Source organism: Mya arenaria, chromosome 13 (assembly GCF_026914265.1).
Source record: "Mya arenaria isolate MELC-2E11 chromosome 13, ASM2691426v1".
Lineage (NCBI taxonomy): Eukaryota > Metazoa > Mollusca > Bivalvia > Myida > Myidae > Mya > Mya arenaria.
The window spans coordinates 2,200,126-2,222,159 of NC_069134.1; the positions used below are offsets into that span (position 1 = coordinate 2,200,126).

The 22,034-nt window shown below is 36.9% G+C and overlaps 1 protein-coding gene across 1 annotated transcript; it reads right to left on the bottom strand.

The window, feature by feature from the left end:
- Window positions 1-21,113, bottom strand: LOC128214846 (dystrophin-like). Its single transcript, XM_052921525.1, has 18 exons — window positions 20,959-21,113; window positions 19,495-19,555; window positions 18,944-19,005; window positions 15,548-15,622; window positions 14,991-15,195; window positions 12,249-12,334; window positions 8,083-8,162; window positions 7,426-7,500; window positions 6,103-6,214; window positions 5,830-5,884; window positions 5,536-5,647; window positions 5,187-5,317; window positions 4,730-4,931; window positions 4,327-4,421; window positions 3,975-4,122; window positions 3,596-3,722; window positions 2,952-3,212; window positions 1-2,761 (listed from the first exon to the last, which is right to left on the bottom strand). Exons 1-18 carry the CDS (start codon window positions 20,978-20,980, stop codon window positions 2,619-2,621), a joined length of 2,052 nt encoding a protein of 683 aa, XP_052777485.1. The 5' UTR covers window positions 20,981-21,113; the 3' UTR covers window positions 1-2,618.
- Between the last annotated feature and the right edge of the window lie 921 nt (window positions 21,114-22,034).

Consider the following 22,034-nt stretch of genomic DNA (forward strand, 5'->3'; position numbering starts at 1 on the left):
TAAGATTGATAATATTTTATTATCGACACTAAAGTAGATAGCACCAGTTGAAAAGTTGCATAGGTTTATAGACATAAGAAATTCACAATGAATTCATTGCCTCAGAAGGGCATTTGTAATTGTTTATAAATGCAATTTTGCATAAAGAATGAAATTCCTGCAACAGCTAGAAAAAACATTTAAAAGTTCACATAAGATTAAATGACAAGGTCTCCATAGATCTTAGCAATGATGTGACAGTTGTATGTTCATTCTATTTGTTCAAATATGTGTTTTAGGTAACAAATGGGTATTTATGTCGCAAGAAGTAGGATATGTATCAGGGGACACTTACAGCTAATGTCTGATATACATATACTTTTAATTCATTTAACCCAACAGCCTGGTTTCAAATCTTCAGAACAGATTACTTTTTTAGATTACATCATAAAAAAATGATTGTAAAATTATTATCAACTTCCTTAATCTAATAAAACAATAAGTAAACCTTTTCCACATGCAATACATACATATTTGATAGTATGAAATACCAAAATTACAAAACAGAAGAAACAAGAGCTGATACAGAGACAGCGCGCTCGACTATTCCGCCGCTTCTCAGTGTAAGGATTGAAAAGTTTTGGCGAAACATGCATGGATCACTGTAAAATTAGATTAGAATGATGCCTGCAAAGATTTGTGTAAAATTCAAAAACATTCAGCCTTTAATGAAATACAGACTTGATGGAAATAGCATGCAATACATTAAAGAAGTATAGGTTGTATACAATAACATTTTAAGTCCAATAATAAAGGGACATTATTTGCAAAATAAAGTTATCTAACTTGGCAATTCAAGTAGGTTGGGTGGTTGAGTACAATTGTTTAGTCTCAATGCAATACACCAAGTAGTTGCTGAGATATTAACCTATGTGTACTAACATGCAAAACCTTAACAAGAATTTCTAAGTCGCATAATAAAGGGGAAAAAATTATATAATATGCAAGATAGAGTTATCTTACTTGATTAATTAAGAGGGTTGAATAGTTGGAAGCCTGTGTATAAAGTTTCATTGTAATACCGTACATGATGTATTCGCTGAGGTATTGACTTAAAAGTGGTTACATGCAAAACCTTAACCAGAAATTCTATGTCGAATAAGAAAGGGCCATTATTTGAATTTAATGCAAACTAGAGTTAACTTACTTGGTCATTTAAGCAGATTGGATGGTTGAGTACCATTGTATAAAGTTTCAATGCAATACATCAAGTAGTTGCTGAGATATTAACCTGTGCTTACATGCAAAACCTTAACCAGAATTTCAAAGTCAAATAAATAAGGCCCATAATTTGCATTATATTCAAATAATTGTTATCTTACTTTATTAATTTAGTATGTAAGATAGTTGGGAATACACATCCAAAGTTTTAATGCAATAAATGATGTATTTTACTGAGATAATGACTTAAAGGTACTTGCATGCAAAACCTTAACCAAGGTGTGACGCCCACGCTAGGGTGAGTAGTATAGCTCTCCTTATTCTTCGAATAGTCAAGCTAAAAATCAGAACAGACAAAAGTCTTAAAATAATCTCATCTATCAAAAGATGTTATCAAGCAACTAATAATTCAATATGCAATGCAGTAATAAAAACATGATGTAAAAAGAGAACTAATAAACGCTTAAATCTCATTATTTTGAGGTCATAAAATAGTACATTATAAATTGGCAAATACAAGCATTTGAGATAAAATTTAATACAAGGATACTAGTAATGTATAAATGAATCTCTTTTGGAACACAGAGATACATGTCGTTCTGCAGTTTGTAAGAACATTTTGAAATCTCATCTGACTAGATAATTGCATAAAGCCATGATTTACATAAGCACAATAGAATAATAAAACCATTAAAAACTGATAATACAAATTTTGAAAATAGCTCTACATTTTGACACCAATTTGAGTACAAAGGGGAACACAACACAGGTATACATGAGATCAGGGTCTGTCTAGCAAGTAGAAAAGGGTTAAAGTAGGCAATTGACATACATGTACGATTACATAAAGTGAGATCATATTAAAGGGTTTGACACAGTTAATAAAAGGCACATACTTATCAAGTCTATAGTCAAATACAAACCAAGCAGTTTTAAGCATAGAAATATAAATACCGTACACAAGTTTGACAAAGTGCTTAATAAAATTGGCAAATTTCCTGAATACATATAAGTCACGATTACATTAGTTACTCATGTATTCATTGTCTGTCAGCGTTAAAATACATCTCTTATCATAAAAAAACAAAGCAATCTACTCAAATTAAAACATAAAAAGTACCATAAATGAGAGTGTATAGAATTCTATGGGAAAACAGTGTGTCCTATACATTTTTAGTAAAGTAAAACATATAATACACCGAAGGTAATGAACAAAATACAAAAAAACTCCTACAGTACAAGATCCAGTGAAGGCATGGTTGGTGATATCAGGCTAAAACATGACACAGACACTGACTGGCTCCATGAAAACCTTGCAAGATTTGTTTTGGCAACATGTTAGAAGAAAGGCCACAAAGGCTTAAGGGACTTGTTCCAGCTAATATGTAAGATGAAGGCTAACATGTTGCTTTAGAATGCTACTCCTGCAATATGAGGTCCAGCGAGGGCATGAGAGGTGGGTTAACGGCCTGGGAGACGAAGGCTGACATGGCTTGACTGATGGACGTGGCTGCCCTCAGCATATCATCCTCATCTTCACTCTGTCTTGACACTGGACGACCTACAGAGAAATTAGATTTAAGTGCTAGACATACCATAAACGGATTAATAATCTTGATTTGTTAGATTAAAACATGTGGCTTTACAACTTACATGTAAATATATTTCAGAACATGCTGTACACTATCATATGGATTTTTTTTCAACACGTAAGTACACATGAAGCAGTTAAAAAAACAAACTCGGCCTACCATAGGAAAGGTCAGAGGGGAAGAACTTATCCACTTTCTCCACAATGGCCTTCAATTCATCTTCCTCTGGTGATATTCCATCTGTGCTCTTGCAGGGAGAGGGGAGACTGAACCTGCCCGGGCTGGCATCAAGGGCGTCCAGGCTGTCAGCCAGAGTTCTCTCCCTTGGTGGGGTGAGCAAACCTTCCTCCACTGCTGGAGAGTGGATAGAGTAAGTGGCGGAAGAATCCAGTGTTGAGAAATTAGGCTGAGGAAGACTTCCTGAAAAAGATACAAGCTAGGAGTTGAACATATTATTTAACAATACATGGTACATATATATATACAATCCAGACTTGAAAACAAACACATGCTGCATGCAACAAAGCTCTGTGTGTACAATCCTGGGGAGAGCTGCTTAAGATTACAGTGCCACGCAGTACCTCCTAGGTCTATGTGAGAGCCCACCTTGCTGAAGCAACAAACTGAATCACAATAGAAAATAAACCCTCTGCCAGCATACAGTTGCAATAGAGTTGGTAGACAGAGATCCATAAAAACAGGCTTCAGCAACTCTTCCATTATTATTTTTATTGACTTTCTTTATTTAATTAAAACAAAATGTCAGTATGTACCAACAACTTTAGTAAAACAAGAAATTAAACCTTCTGATCCCGGGCTGGTGGGTGCAGAGTCACTGAATTGACTGGGCAGGCGTATAATGGGCACACTCAGATAGATGGGCGTGGCCTCATGTGGGAGGGGCTCACGTACTGGCAAGTTCTGGCTCTCCTGTAATACATGTGTATAATATTATATATACATCATTTTGTTGACAGGTCAGGCATATAATGGGCACAATCGGCTAGATGAGAGTAACAGTATGAAGGAAAGGCTCTTGTTCTGGCAGGTTCTGGCTCTCTTATAGGCAATATATTATTTTTGGATACTACAAAGACATTCGAATTTGGTGTTACTATTGCTGTTCCAGAGATAAACTACCTCCATTTCAGCATATGCAAAAACACCAGAAAAGAACCTTACCTTGAGCAGCTTCAGCAGGTTGTTTGACAGTGTATATGGAGGAGGGGAGTGATAGACTGGGGATCGGGCACTGGGGTCAGGGTGCTTGCTGGGCAAGCTGTCTGTATCACTGTATGGTTCCAGGCTAGCAAGCTGCTCATATAGGGCCCTAAAATAGATTCGTAATTTTTCGTAATTGTCAAATTAACCCGAACCACGTTCATGTAACAAATGCCTCACAGACCCCAAGCTTATATCTGAAGTCTAAATAACTTTCATATCTTCATACTCAGATTTTTAAAGAAAAATATAAGAAAAGAACAATAATTAAACTCTGTCGATTAGACTAGGAGATTGACCAAATTTGACCCACCTGTTTTCCTCCTGCAGCCCGAGGATGACATTATTCAGCTCCTCTCTCTCCCGCTGGAAACCATCCTCCTTTGCAGACAACGGCGAAATGTTCTCCTACAGAAGTTAATGTTATTGTAAAGATGATTGCAACATACAACTTAGTATGTCGGAAAATAGCTCATTGAGCTAATGATTTTCTTGTTATCATATACCAAACATTAAATAAAGATTCTTATATCTTGTATACAATTAATAGATAACTTCAATCATTAGAAAGATGACAATAAAATAGATACAAAACATTTGCTGACAAGCTACTAAACTGTGGCTTGTGGATCTTACAACGCTACTTACACTTGCCCTTTGATCAATTGATTAAAGTTCAAGAGTAAGTAGCGTTGTAAGATCCGCAATGTTCCGACCTTGTATGTAAGTGTTGAAGGTGGTGACAGTGAGGTCAGAGTTCTGTCCCAAGGGTGGTGACCATCAGGGAGAGGGGCATCTGTGGGCAGGGGCGTGGTCTGGGTGTGAGAGTCAAGTCTCTCTATCTCTGCCAGTCTGCGAGCTGTCTGTGAGATGTCCTGGTGAATGTCCCCACCACCCTCTTCCTGCTTCCCGGGAGACCTGTGACGGGTATGACAGTCAACGAGTACAAACACATAAATTATTATGAGAAACAAGCTAGTCAAGCAGTGCAGATTAAATTCTGATTAACCAAACACAGAAATGGAACATTACAGTCATGTCCTAACCTAAGTTCATAACCAAAACAGCCACAAAGACGAAACCCAGATGGGAAAAACATCAAGTTTTTTATCTAAGACACCACCTGTTGAACATTGCATTGAAGCATGTCTGTCGGATACCTAACTGACTTACCATGCAAGGTTTGTGTACTGGCTGTCTGCCTCCACTGGCATATACTTGATGGCTGACTTGCGCCGGTGTTTACGGCTTAGGTTGTTCTTCAGGGTCTTCATGAAGGCTGCTGTGTCATCCTTCGCTGTCGCCTGAATTAGGAAGAATAATGAACAGTGTGCATTCAAATTGATATGTTCCTTGAAGAGCCCCTTAATCTTCAACTTTAAATATTTTTTCCAGGATTTTTTTTTTTTAAATAGAACTATGATCTCTCAAAAATATCCATCAAATTTGTAATGTTTTCTCCATTAAATATGAGAGGTATCTACATATTGAATGGACTTTGGTAAGCTTGACATGTACTCACACTGGTACAGTACTCCCTGGTCGGATGTTTGGGTTTGTGGTTTTTACGAGTCTTCCCCCTAAAGAAGCAGCTCTGACACAGGCTGAACTTGAAACACTGGAGGCACTGGTACCTGCAGTAGGGATGATTAACCTTCATATTATCAACCCTTTCATACATACCCTGTATCTATCAACTTTGCTATAACCAATATAAGAACATCCATCAGAATAATCATACACCAATTAAATTAATTAAATTAATTAATTAATTAAATAATTCGCTCAGTATTGATATACAGTCACAGATGCCTACCTTAATCCTACCAAGGGATATACTTTGCATACGCTGCATTTCACATTGTGGACAACTGAAGAATGAAAAAAAATACATGTAAAGCAACAACAGTGGATAAAAGATCATTTGAGAAATATATTTGCAACAATTACAGTATAATTAGTACCTACAACAGACATGTATTGACAAAGACTATGGTAACTAAAAAAACTATGGCTTTTTTCTCATTTAACACAACAGCAACACAAAACAGTAAATCAATGAAAAATGAAGAAATGTTTCAATGGGTACCATGCTGGGTGGCCATGATTCTGTGGAGGGTTGGTAGCCAGACAACAGTCTGTGGTTCCCTCTGTAGCCACCGGTAAAACACATCCTCTGTCACACCACCTGAGTCTGTGCCCTGAAATGGAGTAATCATAACTGTACTGTACAGTGTACAGATTCTCAATATTAGTTCATACTGAAGAATTTTAGGTTGATGGTGAACACAGCCATAAGCTGATTATAATCATACATGTACTCTAGAGATAACTTGTATCTATTATCACAGCTCATGAGAAAACTCAATACCACTTGTGTGAGAGAGACTCAGAGGCAAAATGGCAAACACTTATACCATTAGTGTAATGAGTCCTTAACTTAGGACACCAAGTTTGGTGATAAATGGTTGTACGTTATTCGTTAAGTCAAATTTAAAGAGCAGACACTGAAAAGAAAATTCAAGGGTCATAACTCTGGAGTGACTGAGGCGACATGGCTGGTTATCAAACGGGATCAAGATATACAGTCCATCCACATTCTGACCAAATTTGGTGATTGGAAAAAGACCTCTAAAGTAAATGGTCGGACAAGACAGATTTAAGGTACTTTATATAATTAAAGTATGATCACTCTTAAGAGACTCAAGCAATATGGCTGATAAACAAACATGTCCAATTTGTTATTCCCGTACATATTCAGACCAAATATGGTGATGATTGGCCAAATTATTCTAAAGTTACTGAATGGGCAAGATTGATTCGATGTAATTTCTATAATTAAAGGGTGATTACTCTTGAGTGACCTAAGCGATATTGCTGGTTATCGAACTTGTCCAAGATATTAAGCCCATACACTTATAACCAAATTTGGTGATGATTGGACAAAATTACTGAGCGGACAACAAACTGGAGGCTGCAAGCCCGCCCCTAAATGGCAGGTAAAACTATAATATGTCTTGAGTATAAAAAGATACAATATACTGTCAGCTCAAGCTTTATTTAAGATATTAAACATGATTTATAAAAGCAGTGAGTTTTTTTCATCATGGCAATGCATGATTAACTTAAGCTCTGGCCCCAATTTCTCGAAACTTCTTAAGCTTAACAGGCTTAAGTCGCTTATTTCAATTAGCTAAAATACATACTAATAATGGATTTTGATAAATGAAAAATGGTTCCTTCTAATTAGCATACAGATTCTTCTTATATAAATTTTAAAAACTCTTAAAGAAGTAAATATAACACATATTATAGAACAACACAAATAGTGAGTTAAGCTTAATCCTGTTATAAGGGACTTAGGAAGTTTCGAGAAATTGGAGCCAGATGATTATAAATCACATGGGCTTACCATCTGCACACAGCTGGCAACTGCTGGATCTGTTGTTCTGCCAAATGCCAGGCTCTCTTTCAGAAAGTCCGGAATCTTAAATGTAAACATGCATGAAACTGTATTCACTAAGTCTAAGTCATGTACAATGGATACACAATTCCCGCTAGTATGAGTCCCGCTGAATTATATGCAAAACATTGTTCGCATTATAATACTCCAATTTATTCAGTTTATTTTAGTTCCCAATATACTGTTTTCTCTATACTTGGATAAAGGGTTTAGTGAAATAGTCATGGAAGGGTGCTGCACCCTCTCCTTTTCAGTAGCACCCTTTTGTCCTCATGGAAGCACTCATCTGCCTTCAAAGAATTAAATTATTAAAATAATTATTAAGGTAATTAAATATTCTTTTTGTTTTGATTGAATCTTAATACAGGATTATAAGTACATACAAAATTTACATATTTGCCAGTTGAAAACCAATAGTACTTTCAATTAAACACCATCTTTTATATTTTCTGTCAAATTGATATGTCATTCCATGAATCCGATACAATTTGGGCTTTAATCCCGGTTCACTTTCTGCAACTCCATGTTGTATTTAAAACATTGCTAAAACCCATTTGTATAATATGAAAAAATACATACCGGGGAGTGAAAAACAATATCAATTACCTTCATGAGGGCATTCAGAAATTCCCCGAGAGCTCTGGTTCCCACAAAGGTGCTGGGATCATGTAGCTCCTGGTACAAGTCTAAAATAAAGTATTCTGTAAGTCATAGACTCTTCATATTGTTATTAATACTATTTTACAAGAACATAAAAGTAATTACTCCTATAGCGTAACCTTGTGTTTTAAAATACGTTCATATAACACAACAATCCCAAACATGAATATTTAATCAACAATATTCTTTGTAAGGAAGAGTTTGGTACATCTCACCATACATTTACACTTACATATGTACATATCTCACCATACATTCACACTTACATCTGTACCTATCTCACCATACATTCACACTTACATCTGTACCTATCTCACCATACATTCACACTTACATTATTTTGTACTTATCTCACCATATATTCACACATACATCTGTACTTATCTATCCATACATTCACACTTACATCTGTACATATCTCACCATACATTCACACTTACATCTGTAATTATCTCACCATACATCACATTTACATCTGTACTTATCTCACCATACATTCACATTTACATCTGAACTTATCTCACCATACATTCACACTTACATCTGTACTTATCTCACCATACATTCACACTTACATCTGTACTTATCTAACCATACATTCACACTTACATCTGTACTTATCTCACCATACATTCACATTTACATCTGTACTTATCTCACCATACATTCACATTTACATCTGTACTTATCTCACCATACATTCACATTTACATCTGTACTTATCTCACCATACATTCACACTTACATCTGTACTTATCTCACCATATATTCACACATACATCTATACTTATCTATCCATACATTCACACCAACATCTGTACTTATCTCAGCATACATTCACACTTACATCTGTACTTATCTAACCATACATTCACACTTACATCTGTACTTATCTCACCATACATCACATTTACATCTGTACTTATCTCACCATACATTCACATTTACATCTGAACTTATCTCACCATACATTCACACTTACATCTGTACTTATCTCACCATACATTCACACTTACATCTGTACTTATCTAACCATATATTCACATTTACATCTGTACTTATCTCACCATACATCACATTTACATCTGTACTTATCTCACCATACATTCACATTTACATCTGAACTTATCTCACCATACATTCACACTTACATCTGTACTTATCTCACCATATATTCACACATACATCTATACTTATCTATCCATACATTCACACCAACATCTGTACTTATCTCAGCATACATTCACACTTACATATGTACATATCTAACCATACATTCACATTTACATCTGTACTTATCTCACCATACATTCACATTTACATCTGAACTTATCTCACCATACATTCACACTTACATCTGTACTTATCTCACCATATATTCACACATACATCTATACTTATCTATCCATACATTCACACCAACATCTGTACTTATCTCAGCATACATTCACACTTACATATGTACATATCTAACCATACATTCACACTTACATCTGTACTTATCTCACCATACATTCACACTTACATTTGTACTTATCACACCATACATTCACACATACATCTGTAATTATCTCACCATACATCACATTTACATCTGTACTTATCTCACCATACATTCACATTTACATCTGTACTTATCTCACCATACATTCACACTTACATCTGTACTTATCTCACCATACATTCACACTTACATCTGTACTTATCTCACCATACAATCACACTTACATCTGTACTTATCTCACCATACATTCACACATTCACACTTACATCTGTACTTATCTCACCATACATTCACACATACATCTGTACTTATCTCACCATACATTCACACTTACATCTATACTTATCTCACCATACATTCACACTTACATCTGTACTTATCTCACCATACATTCACACTTACATCTGTACTTATCTCACCATACATTCACACTTACATCTGTACTTATCTCACCATACATTCACACTTACATCTGTACTTATCTCACCATACATTCACACTTACATCTGTACTTATCTCACCATACATCACATTTACATCTGTACTTATCTCACCATACATTCACATTTACATCTGTATTTATCTCACCATACATTCACACTTACATCTGTACTTATCTTATCATACATTCACATTTACATCTGAACTTATCTCATCATACATTCACACTTACATCTGTACTTATCTCACCATACATTCACACATACATCTGTACTTATCTCACCATACATTCACATTTACATCTGTACTTATCTCACCATACATTCACATTAACATCTGTACTTATCTCACCATACATTCACACATACATCTGTACTTATCTCATCATACATTCACATTTACATCTGTACTTATCTCACCATACATTCACATTAACATCTGTACTTATCTCACCATACATTCACATAAACATCTGTACTTATCTCATCATACATCCACACTTACATCTGTACTTATCTCACCATACATTCACATTAACATCTGTACTTATCTCACCATACATTCACATTAACATCTGTACTTATCTCACCATACATTCACATTAACATCTGTACTTATCTCACCATACATTCACATTAACATCTGTACTTATCTCACCATACATTCACACATACATCTGTACTTATCTCATCATACATCCACACTTACATCTGTACTTATCTCACCATACATTCACACATACATCTGTACTTATCTCATCATACATCCACACTTACATCTGTACTTATCTAACCATACATTCACACTTACATCTGTACTTATCTCATCATACATCCACACTTACATCTGTACTTATCTCACCATACATTCACACATACATCTGTACTTATCTCATCATACATCCACACTTACATCTGTACTTATCTCACCATACATTCACACATACATCTGTACTTATCTCATCATACATCCACACTTACATCTGTACTTATCTCACCATACATTCACACATACATCTGTACTTATCTCATCATACATCCACACTTACATCTGTACTTATCTAACCATACATTCACACATACATCTGTACTTATCTCATCATACATCCACACTTACATCTGTACTTATCTCACCATACATTCACACATACATCTGTACTTATCTCATCATACATCCACACTTACATCTGTACTTATCTAACCATACATTCACACTTACATCTGTACTTATCTCACCATACATTCACACTTACATCTGTACTTATCTCACCATACATTCACACATACATCTGTACTTATCTCACCATACATTCACATTTACATCTGTACTTATCTCACCATACATTCACATTAACATCTGTACATATATCACCATACATTCACATTTACATCTGTACCTATCTCACCATACATTCACACTTACATCTGTACTTATCTCATCATACATTCACACTTACATCTGTACTTATCTCATCATACATCCACACCAACATCTGTACTTATCTCCCCATACATCACACTTACATCTGTACTTATCTCACCATACATTCACACTTACATATGTACTTATCTCACCATACATTCACACTTACATATGTACTTATCTCACCATACATTCACACTTACATCTGTACTTATCTCATCATACATTCACACTTACATATGTACCTATCTGGCCATACATTCACACTTACATCTGTACTTATCTCACCACACATTCACACTTACATCTGTACCTATCTCACCATACATTCACACTTACATCTGTACTTATCTCACCATACATTCCCACTTACATCTGTACTTATCTCACCATACATTCACACTTACATCTGTACATATCTCACCATACATTTACACTTACATCTGTACTTATCTCACCATACATTCACACTTACATCTGTGCTTATCTCATCATACATTCACACTTACATATGTACTTATCTGGCCATACATTCACACTTACATCTGTACATATCTCACCACACATTCACACTAACATCTGTACCTATCTCACCATATACTCACACACACATGTACTTATCTCACCATATATTCACTTCAACATCTGTACTTATCTCACCATACATTCACATTAACATCTGTACTTATCTCACCATACATTCACACTTACATCTGTACATATCTCACCCAAAGTTCTCACTTACATCTGTACTTATCTGTCAGTTTAGCCCCTGACATTGTTACCAGCAGAATCTTCACTGACAATACAGGAATGAGGCCCATCTTGTTCCTGAATGAAAACATCAGCAATCTTACCAGTGAATGATTACAGGTACAACAATCTTTGAAAAACTAAACAAAATGTTGAAATGATAACTATATATATTGATCTTGTTTTTACAACGATTGGCCCCTTATGCCAGAGGTGTATATGTAATGACTAGTCACGCGTCATGTGTCATTTAGGGACTTATCATCGGGTACTATAAAAAGTCCCTGTAGTTTTACAATTGGCTAGGGATCAGCTTTAACACCAATGTATTGTCTTGTCTGCAAATTATTCTGTGCAACATAACGCAAATCGAGGTGATGATATTAATGCCACAATAATGTAATATTGTGCTACAATAATGTTGTTGCATATATGTGCTTTAACCTGTTTCCATCTTTCGATAAAATTTTCTAGCTTTGAAATGGATTTAAGAATATATTTCCTCTATTCTTGTACAATAGATGAGTCCAATCCACTTATGTTTTCGTTTTACTATTTTACTAGTTCCCGAGTTTGTTTGGATTTTCCTATTATAATTTGTCAATTTAGAGGTCAATCTCAGAATGAGGCTGATCATCCTACGGAAAGTCCCTCCATTGGCGCAAAACACTGTTTGACTAGGAATCCATCTAATTTCACATTGTTTACAAAAGGCAGCGGAATTGAATTATTCGATTTTGTTGTTTGTCTGTTTATAATTTATTGCTTTTTTCTTCCTGAAAATGGAGAATTTCAAAGGTTCGTTTGGGGAAAATCAGGGTCCGCCGCGGCTACGACAAAATAGGGTTAAAATGCCCCGGCCATTACTTTAGCGAATAATAATAGCAGTTTACTACATCTTCTAAAATATGTATTTCGGTAATCGAATATTCGAATATTCGATCGAAAGAATTAACGAATCTTCGAATATCTATTTTGCCATTCGTTTGCATACCTAAACAAGAGCCAACGTAAGACAGCGCGCTCGACTTCGCCGCTTTGACTTAGAAGTGAATACAATAACAATGTAATATTACCAAGTTTGGTCTATTTATGTCAAACCTAACTAAAATTATTCAATACATAAGGTGACTTTGTTGCTGCCCTCCCACCACCCGAAAAATGACGTCAAGTCATTAAATAAATTGATTTCCCATTATGAAAATGTGGTAAAAAATATACAAATATGCCTTTCAAAAGAAATTAAAATAAAATAAATAAAAAAAATAATAATAAAAAAAAATCAATGACCATATAGTATAGCCCTCCTTGTTTTCCCTTGGTAAAAAACTGGTTAAGAATGTAAAAATGTGCCTGTCAAAAGAAATAAAAAATATATATATATATATATTCAAGGGACATAATTTGTATTTAGGGTTAAAATGGAGTTAGGTTTCTTGTTGTAAGATGGTCGTAAATAATTTTGAATTTTATTAAGTGCATTGAATGAAAGGTATAGAAGTTTTTTTTATTAAAATCCCAACTTGCCCTTAACTTTTACTTCCCTAAAACTTTAACCTAAGTCAATCAGGGGCCATAACTTGTATTAAGGATATGGAGTTATGTAACCTCATTGGGTGATGGTTCTGAACAATTGTGTGAAGTATTAAGCCAATTGAACAAAGGGTATATAAGTTATTAATAAATATCCCAACCTGCCCTTAAACTTTAACCTAAGTCCAATAGCCAATCAAGGGCCATAATTTGTATAAAAGATAATATGGAGTTATCTAACCTCATCATGTGATGGCCCTGAACAACTGTGTGAAGTATTAAGTCAATTGAATGAATGGTATTGGAGTTTTAAGTGAAAATCCCAACTTGCCCTAAAACTTTAACCTAAGTCAATCAGGGGCCATAACTTGTATTAAGAATAATATGGAGTTATGTAACCTCATTGTGTGATGGTCCTGAACAACTGTGTGAAGTATTAAGTCAATTGAACAAAGGGTATAGAAGTTATTTATAAATATCCCAACCTGCCCTAAAACTTTAACCCGAGTTTCATAGTCAATCAGGGGCCATAATCTGTGTAAAGAATAATATGGAGTTATCTAACCTCATCATGTGATGGCCCTGAACAACTGTGTGAAGTATTAACTCAATTGAATGAAAGGTATTGGAGTTTTAAGTGAAAATCCCAACTTGCCCTAAAACTTTAACCTGCCCTAAAACTTTAACCTAAGTCAATCAGGGGCCATACCTTGTATTAAGGATAATATGGAGTTATGTAACCTCATTGTGTGATGGTCCTGAACAACTGTGTGAAGTATTAAGTCAATTGAACAAAGGGTATAGAAGTTATTTATAAATATCCCAACCTGCCCTAAAACTTTAACCCGAGTTTCATAGTCAATCAGGGGCCATAATCTGTGTAAAGTATAATATGGAGTTATCTAACCTCATCATGTGATGGCCTTGAACAACTGTGTGAAGTATTAACTTGATTGAATGAACTAAACTTGCCCTAAAACTTTAACCGGACGCTGGGGCGAGTAGTATAGCCCACCTATTCTTCGAATAGTCGAGCTAAAAAAGAATATACTAAAAATGCCACCTGAAAATTTTCACACTTAAGTCAGGAGGAGAGAATCACACTTAAGTCAGGAGGAGAGTATAAGCATACAGAGTAGCCAATTGCTTCGGCATATCCTGAAAACGCGCATCTTTCTATTCAATAGAATTTTTAACTCACTTATCGTATAGGTTGAGTACAAAGTTGAGCATGAGGTCAGCCATCTTCTCCACCTGGCCCAGCTGTCTGTCAGTGTTGTGGGTGTGGCTGTATATGCTTAAGAGCAGGGTGACGATGTCATCACACCCAAGCAACTCCCGGGATCCTGGTGTATAGCCCGCATCCTCCAACTCTTGCTGGATACTGTATACATCCAGCTCATCTACTGTATAAACAATGGACATCGTAAATTCAAACAAAACATGAAGAACCTCGAATTACTTTGAGGTTGTAAAACAAGTAAATCAAAATGAAAAAATTGTTTGGCAACAGGTGTGGATGGACTTTATAAACTATCCTGACAGCCTTAAACATTAACTAAAATTATACTGATTAAGAGATTCCTAAATTCTTAACAGAGACTAAAAAATTTCTTGTCACAAAACTAGTTGACTTTTCTGATCTTTAAATGAATGGAAAGACAGCATGGTAGCATTTCTGTTTGTATCTTAATAACAAGTCAATAACTATACAAGGGAATGTCATTTGTTTTCAGCTTTCAATTATGTAAGACTTACAGTGTAAATGTCTCTGAATGTACTGCACTTTCAAGGCAGTTCTGTATGCAGCATACTTCACAGAATCAAATTCACCTGCAAAAAAGTACATTTTCCCTACTGTCAGTAACTATAATTATGTTAATTACCCTTTATGAAGTAAAGTGCAACATGAAAATCATGAATAATACCATGGTAACTAGAGGGACAAGCCAAGTATCCATACATTGTACTATGAACTTGTTTGTAGGCGCAGTGATCACAGCCAAGCATCCATACATTGTACTATGTACTTGTTTGAAGGCCCAGCGATCACAGCCAAGCATTCATACATTGTACTATGAACTTGTTTGAAGTCCCAGTGATCACAGCCAAGCATCCATAAATTGTACTATGAACTTGTTTGTAGGCGCAGTGATCACAGCCAAGCATTCATACATTGTACTATGAACTTGTTTGTAGGCGCAGTGATCACAGCCAAGCATCCATACATTGTACTATGAACTTGTTTGTAGGCGCAGTGATCACAGCCAAGCGTCCATACATTGTACTATGTACTTGTTTGAAGGCGCAGTGATCACAGCCAAGCATCCATACATTGTACTATGAACTTGTTTGTAGGCGCAGTGATCACAGCCAAGCATCCATACATTGTACTATGTACTTGTTTGAAGGCCCAGTGATCACAGCCAAGCATCCATACATTGTACTATGTACTTGTTTGAAGGCGCAGTGATCACAGCCAAGCCTCCATACATTGTACTATGTACTTGTTTGAAGGCCCAGTGATCACAGCCAAGCGTCCATACATTGTACTATGTACTTGTTTGAAGGCCCAGTGATCACAGCCAAGCATCCATACATTGTACTATGTACTTGTTTGAAGGCCCAGTGATCACAGCCAAGCGTCCATACATTGTACTATGAACTTGTTTGTAGGCGCAGTGATCACAGCCAAGCATCCATACATTGTACTATGAACTTGTTTGAAGGCGCAGTGATCACAGCCAAGCCTCCATACATTGTACTCTGTACTTGTTTGAAGGGCAGTGATCACAGCCAAGCATCCATACATTGTACTATGAACTTGTTTGTAGTCGCAGTGATCACAGCCAAGCATCCATACATTGTACGTTGTTCTTGTTTGTAGGCGCAGTGACCACAGCCAAGCACCCATACATTGTACTATGAACTTGTTTGAAGGCGCAGTGACCACAGCCAAGCACCCATACATTGTACTATGAACTTGTTTGAAGGTGCAGTGACCGCAGCCAAGCGTCCATACATTGTACTATTACTTGTTTGAAGGCGCAGTGATCACAGCCAAGCGTCCATACATTGTACTATGAACTTGTTTGAAGGCGCAGTGATCACAGCCAAGCGTCCATACATTGTACTATGAACTTGTTTGTAGGCGCAGTGATCACAGCCAAGCGTCCATACATTGTACTATGTACTTGTTTGTAGGCGCAGTGATCACAGCCAAGCGTCCATACACTGTACTATGTACTTGTTTGTAGGCGCAGTGATCACAGCCAAGCATCCATACATTGTACTATGTACTTGTTTGTAGGCGCAGTGATCACAGCCAAGCGTCCATACATTGTACTATGTACTTGTTTGTAGGCGCAGTGATCACAGCCAAGCACCCATACATTGTACTATGTACTTGTTTGTAGGCGCAGTGATCACAGCCAAGCATCCATACATTGTACTATGTACTTGTTTGAAGGCCCAGTGATCACAGCCAAGCGTCCATACATTGTACTCTGTACTTGTTTGTAGGCGCAGTGATCACAGCCAAGCATCCATACATTGTACTATGTACTTGTTTGAAGGCCCAGTGATCACAGCCAAGCGTCCATACATTGTACTATGTACTTGTTTGTAGGCGCAGTGATCACAGCCAAGCATCCATACATTGTACTATGTACTTGTTTGTAGGCACAGTGATCACAGCCAAGCATCCATACATTGTACTCTGTACTTGTTTGAAGTCCCAGTGATCACAGCCAAGCATCCATACATTGTACTATGTACTTGTTTGTAGGCACAGTGATCACAGCCAAGCCTCCATACATTGTACTATGAACGTGTTTGTAGGCGCAGTGATCACAGCCAAGCATCCATACATTGTACTCTGTACTTGTTTGAAGTCCCAGTGATCACAGCCAAGCATCCATACATTGTACTCTGTACTTGTTTGAAGTCCCAGTGATCACAGCCAAGCATCCATACATTGTACTATGAACTTGTTTGTAGGCGCAGTGATCACAGCCAAGCCTCCATACATTGTACTTTGAACTTGTTTGTAGGCGCAGTGATCACAGCCAAGCCTCCATACATTGTACTCTGTACTTGTTTGAAGTCCCAGTGATCACAGCCAAGCATCCATACATTGTACTATGAACTTGTTTGAAGGCGCAGTGATCACAGCCAAGCATCCATACATTGTACTTTGAACTTGTTTGTAGGTGCAGTGATCACAGCCAAGCATCCATACATTGTACTCTGTACTTGTTTGAAGTCCCAGTGATCACAGCCAAGCATCCATACATTGTACTCTGTACTTGTTTGAAGTCCCAGTGATCACAGCCAAGCATCCATACATTGTACTATGTACTTGTTTGTAGGCACAGTGATCACAGCCAAGCATCCATACATTGTACTCTGTACTTGTTTGAAGTCCCAGTGATCACAGCCAAGCATCCATACATTGTACTTTGAACTTGTTTGTAGGCGCAGTGATCACAGCCAAGCATCCATACATTGTACTCTGTACTTGTTTGAAGTCCCAGTGATCACAGCCAAGCATCCATACATTGTACTCTGTACTTGTTTGAAGTCCCAGTGATCACAGCCAAGCATCCATACATTGTACTTTGAACTTGTTTGTAGGCGCAGTGATCACAGCCAAGCATCCATACATTGTACTCTGTACTTGTTTGAAGTCCCAGTGATCACAGCCAAGCATCCATACATTGTACTATGTACTTGTTTGTAGGCACAGTGATCACAGCCAAGCCTCCATACATTGTACTATGAACTTGTTTGTAGGCGCAGTGATCACAGCCAAGCCTCCATACATTGTACTATGTACTTGTTTGTAGGCGCAGTGATCACAGCCAAGCATCCATACATTGTACTATGAACGTGTTTGTAGGCACAGTGATCACAGCCAAGCATCCATACATTGTACTATGAACTTATTTGTAGGCACAGAAAAAAATCCCAATCAAAAGTTTATATATATATTTTTCTCTTTTTTTATGAAAGTCTTTTTACCTGTACAGGTTCATTCAACATCCCGAAAAATTGTGTAATCTTAAGTTTTGGGGATAGTTGAATTCAGAAATCTTTGATTCTCATCACATAAATTGTTGTTTATTGAATAAAACCCAATACTGTGATTCCTACCTAGCCCCTCCAGGAGTTTGGTCCAGTATGGATGATCCCATGACGTGCACTCACTCAAATGACTGTAATATAAACAAAGTTGGTCTTATATAAATGCAGTTTTTCAATGGGAAATTTATGACAACAGAAAATCTGAATACCATAACAGTAACCACTTCTTCATAAAGGTCTTTAAGTAGGGATAAAACTTCTGTGGAATATTGATGGACTCCCTTGGTGTGGCTGAGTTTGCCATAATTGATAATTATTTTCAAAAATTGATTAATTGCAAATTTATACAGAATTTTGAGTTTCTTGTATGTAGAATATTCAAGTTTTTGCAATATGCTGGGGATGAAAATAACACCAAGGTTATGACAATACCTCTTAAAGAAAAAGACAAGCTAAAAATGCCCAACTCAAATCCTGGATTTAGTGCAGCAACATGGACTATAAAATGGTGCACTTTGGTTTAAAGTGTGTATGATGTTACTCATCAAGATCTTCCAATCAATAAAGGAGATATGAAGAGAACATGCAAAGCTCAAATACTTGATTACACTTATGCTTACTTGATGAAGTAGGGCACTCCTGTATCTGTGTCAGTTCTTTCCCAACCATCAACTATTCTGTCTGGATGATAAAAAAATATTAAAAATACCAATTAACAACAGTATCACTCAAAGTGATGGATGTTCCCCAAACAACCATTTTCTATGAAAAGGCAAGTGAATGGTTGTAGCAACATTATAAACAACTTGAAAACATTTCATAACAAGCAAAGATATGGGCAGGTCTGATAATTAAATATTAAAATAAATTTCAAACAATGAAGTAATAATTAAATAATTAAATCGTTACAATTAAGAAGATGCTGAGCAAGAAAAAATGACATTGATGTTCAGTAGAGACTTACTTCGCTCTCCATGATATGGCCCGGACAAGCACCAATTTTGAAAAAATGGTTAATGGAGACATAACTTAATAAATTTACATGATAGGATTAAACATCAGGGTGTCCTCCAGGCCTTAATGGATTGTCGGGCCTGACCTGCCTTCCCACAGTGAAGCTAATAACTGGCACGCATTAATTTTACCGCCATGCCTTAATCTCCGCAACGATTATCAAAAAAGTAGTCAATATTCACAATAATTAGGCTTTCGTAATAGTTGCCTGATATCAAGAAGGCGTATCGGCAATAAAATTGCGTGCTTAGCTGCTATTGTAATGGTTGGCTGATCACCAGAAGGTGTGTCCGGAATGTGTCGCTTGATGCATCATCCAATCACTTCCATGGCTTGCCCCCAGTCCTCCCATAATAAATTGGCGTGAGGTGTGAAATACAATGGACTTTTATCTTATTATGCACAAGTCAATTATAACCACAGCATCCCCAGGTCCGGGGAATAGCGGGACTTTGACTTTGGGTCCAGCCAAGCCGGGGTAAAATCCCCGCCCTGGGCCGGGGAGACGAACTGGAAGTAAAATCCCAGCCAAATGCCCCCACACCCCAAGGACCCTAGGTAAGGCTCATTCCTCGCTATATTTAGTGCGAAGACAAAACCATCGCATTCACCCGGCAATGCGGGGCCACCTGACAGGTTTAAACACGGCCTATTTCTCGAGCTATCCCCGGACCTGGGGGGTTATGGTTACAATTGACTGGCGCATTACCAATCAATAACATTATCTGTCTTCGATTTCAAATTAAGCAATGATGTGGTAATTGATGGGGTTACTCCATATGTGTTTTTTTTTGTTTTATTTCAATCCCAACAGTAATTTTGAAGTTATTCTTCAATTTTTTAAAAAAAGATTCATTTCTGTTTTGTTTCTGTCTGTTTGTCATTTTCCAATAAATTGACACAAAATAATAACCATACACACAAGTTTGCCTTTCGGGAAGTTTTATATGTTTCTTAATTAAGAAGAAGATTTTCGGCCATTCGGTAAAATACACGTTAGTCGTACAGTAATAAACTTTTTTCCGAAATCCGAATTTGATAACACTATTTGACCATATATTAAAACTTACCGTAGCAACTGAAATCATCCATGGCTGCAGTTGATTTCTTCTGTATTTAAATAAAGGTTAAAACAAACTAAAATCTGAATGCATTTCTTATCTGATAAAAGAATATAACGAATAAAGCTTGCAGTTTAAAAACCATAATATGTTCATGTAGCAGACAACAATTTGTTGCACACAACAGTTGCGTTCAAGGATCAGAGTAATTTCTTCAGCTGTGGTCTCTCCAATCTGGGACCCAGCTCAAATATAAAAGTATCGAAGAGGAGGAATGATAGGGTTGACGCTGCGTTGCGCTTGAACTTGTACGGCTGCATTTATCGGCATCACATATTGACTGACAAAAATATATGCTCACAAGTATGCTAGAATGAGTTCAGGGTTTACAAAACACGTAATTTGAGCGTACCGTGAAACAATACATCGTAATACTCAGATGACCTTTTGGAGGAAGCAGCGCTTTCTAAACACCACTGTTGGTAAAAATCATAATGCAGACATTATGTATCACATACTCAATGTAAAGGCATCTTGTTCTTATGCACCAGTCAATTGTTACCACGCCCCCCCCCCCGCGCCCGCCAGGTCCGGGGGGTATACCGGGGATAGCCGGGGAAATGGGCCCCGCAGTGTCGGGTGAATGCGGTGATTTTGTCTATGCGCCAAGTATAGCGGGGAATAGGCCTTACCTAATTAAGGTCCCTGGAGTGCGGGGGCATTTGGCGGTGGTTTTACTAACAGGGATTTAGCCCGGGCTTGGCAGGACCAAAAATCAAATTCCCCGCTATTCCCCGGACCTGGGGGGGGGGGGGCGGGGGCGTGGTTACAATTGACTGGTGCATTGCATTGTGGAAACAGCAACGAAAAAAGAGGACATGCACGCAACAAATGTACTGTACATCGAAACTCAATACTTGTAATTTAAAAAAGTAACACATGCATACAAAAGCATTACATTATAAACAAACATCATACACGTCTTTTTTCGAATTTGGCCTTCTTGAGAAAAGCATTTATTAACACACTGACTCGCGCGCGCCCACACACACACACACACACACACAATTTAAAGTTTATATAAA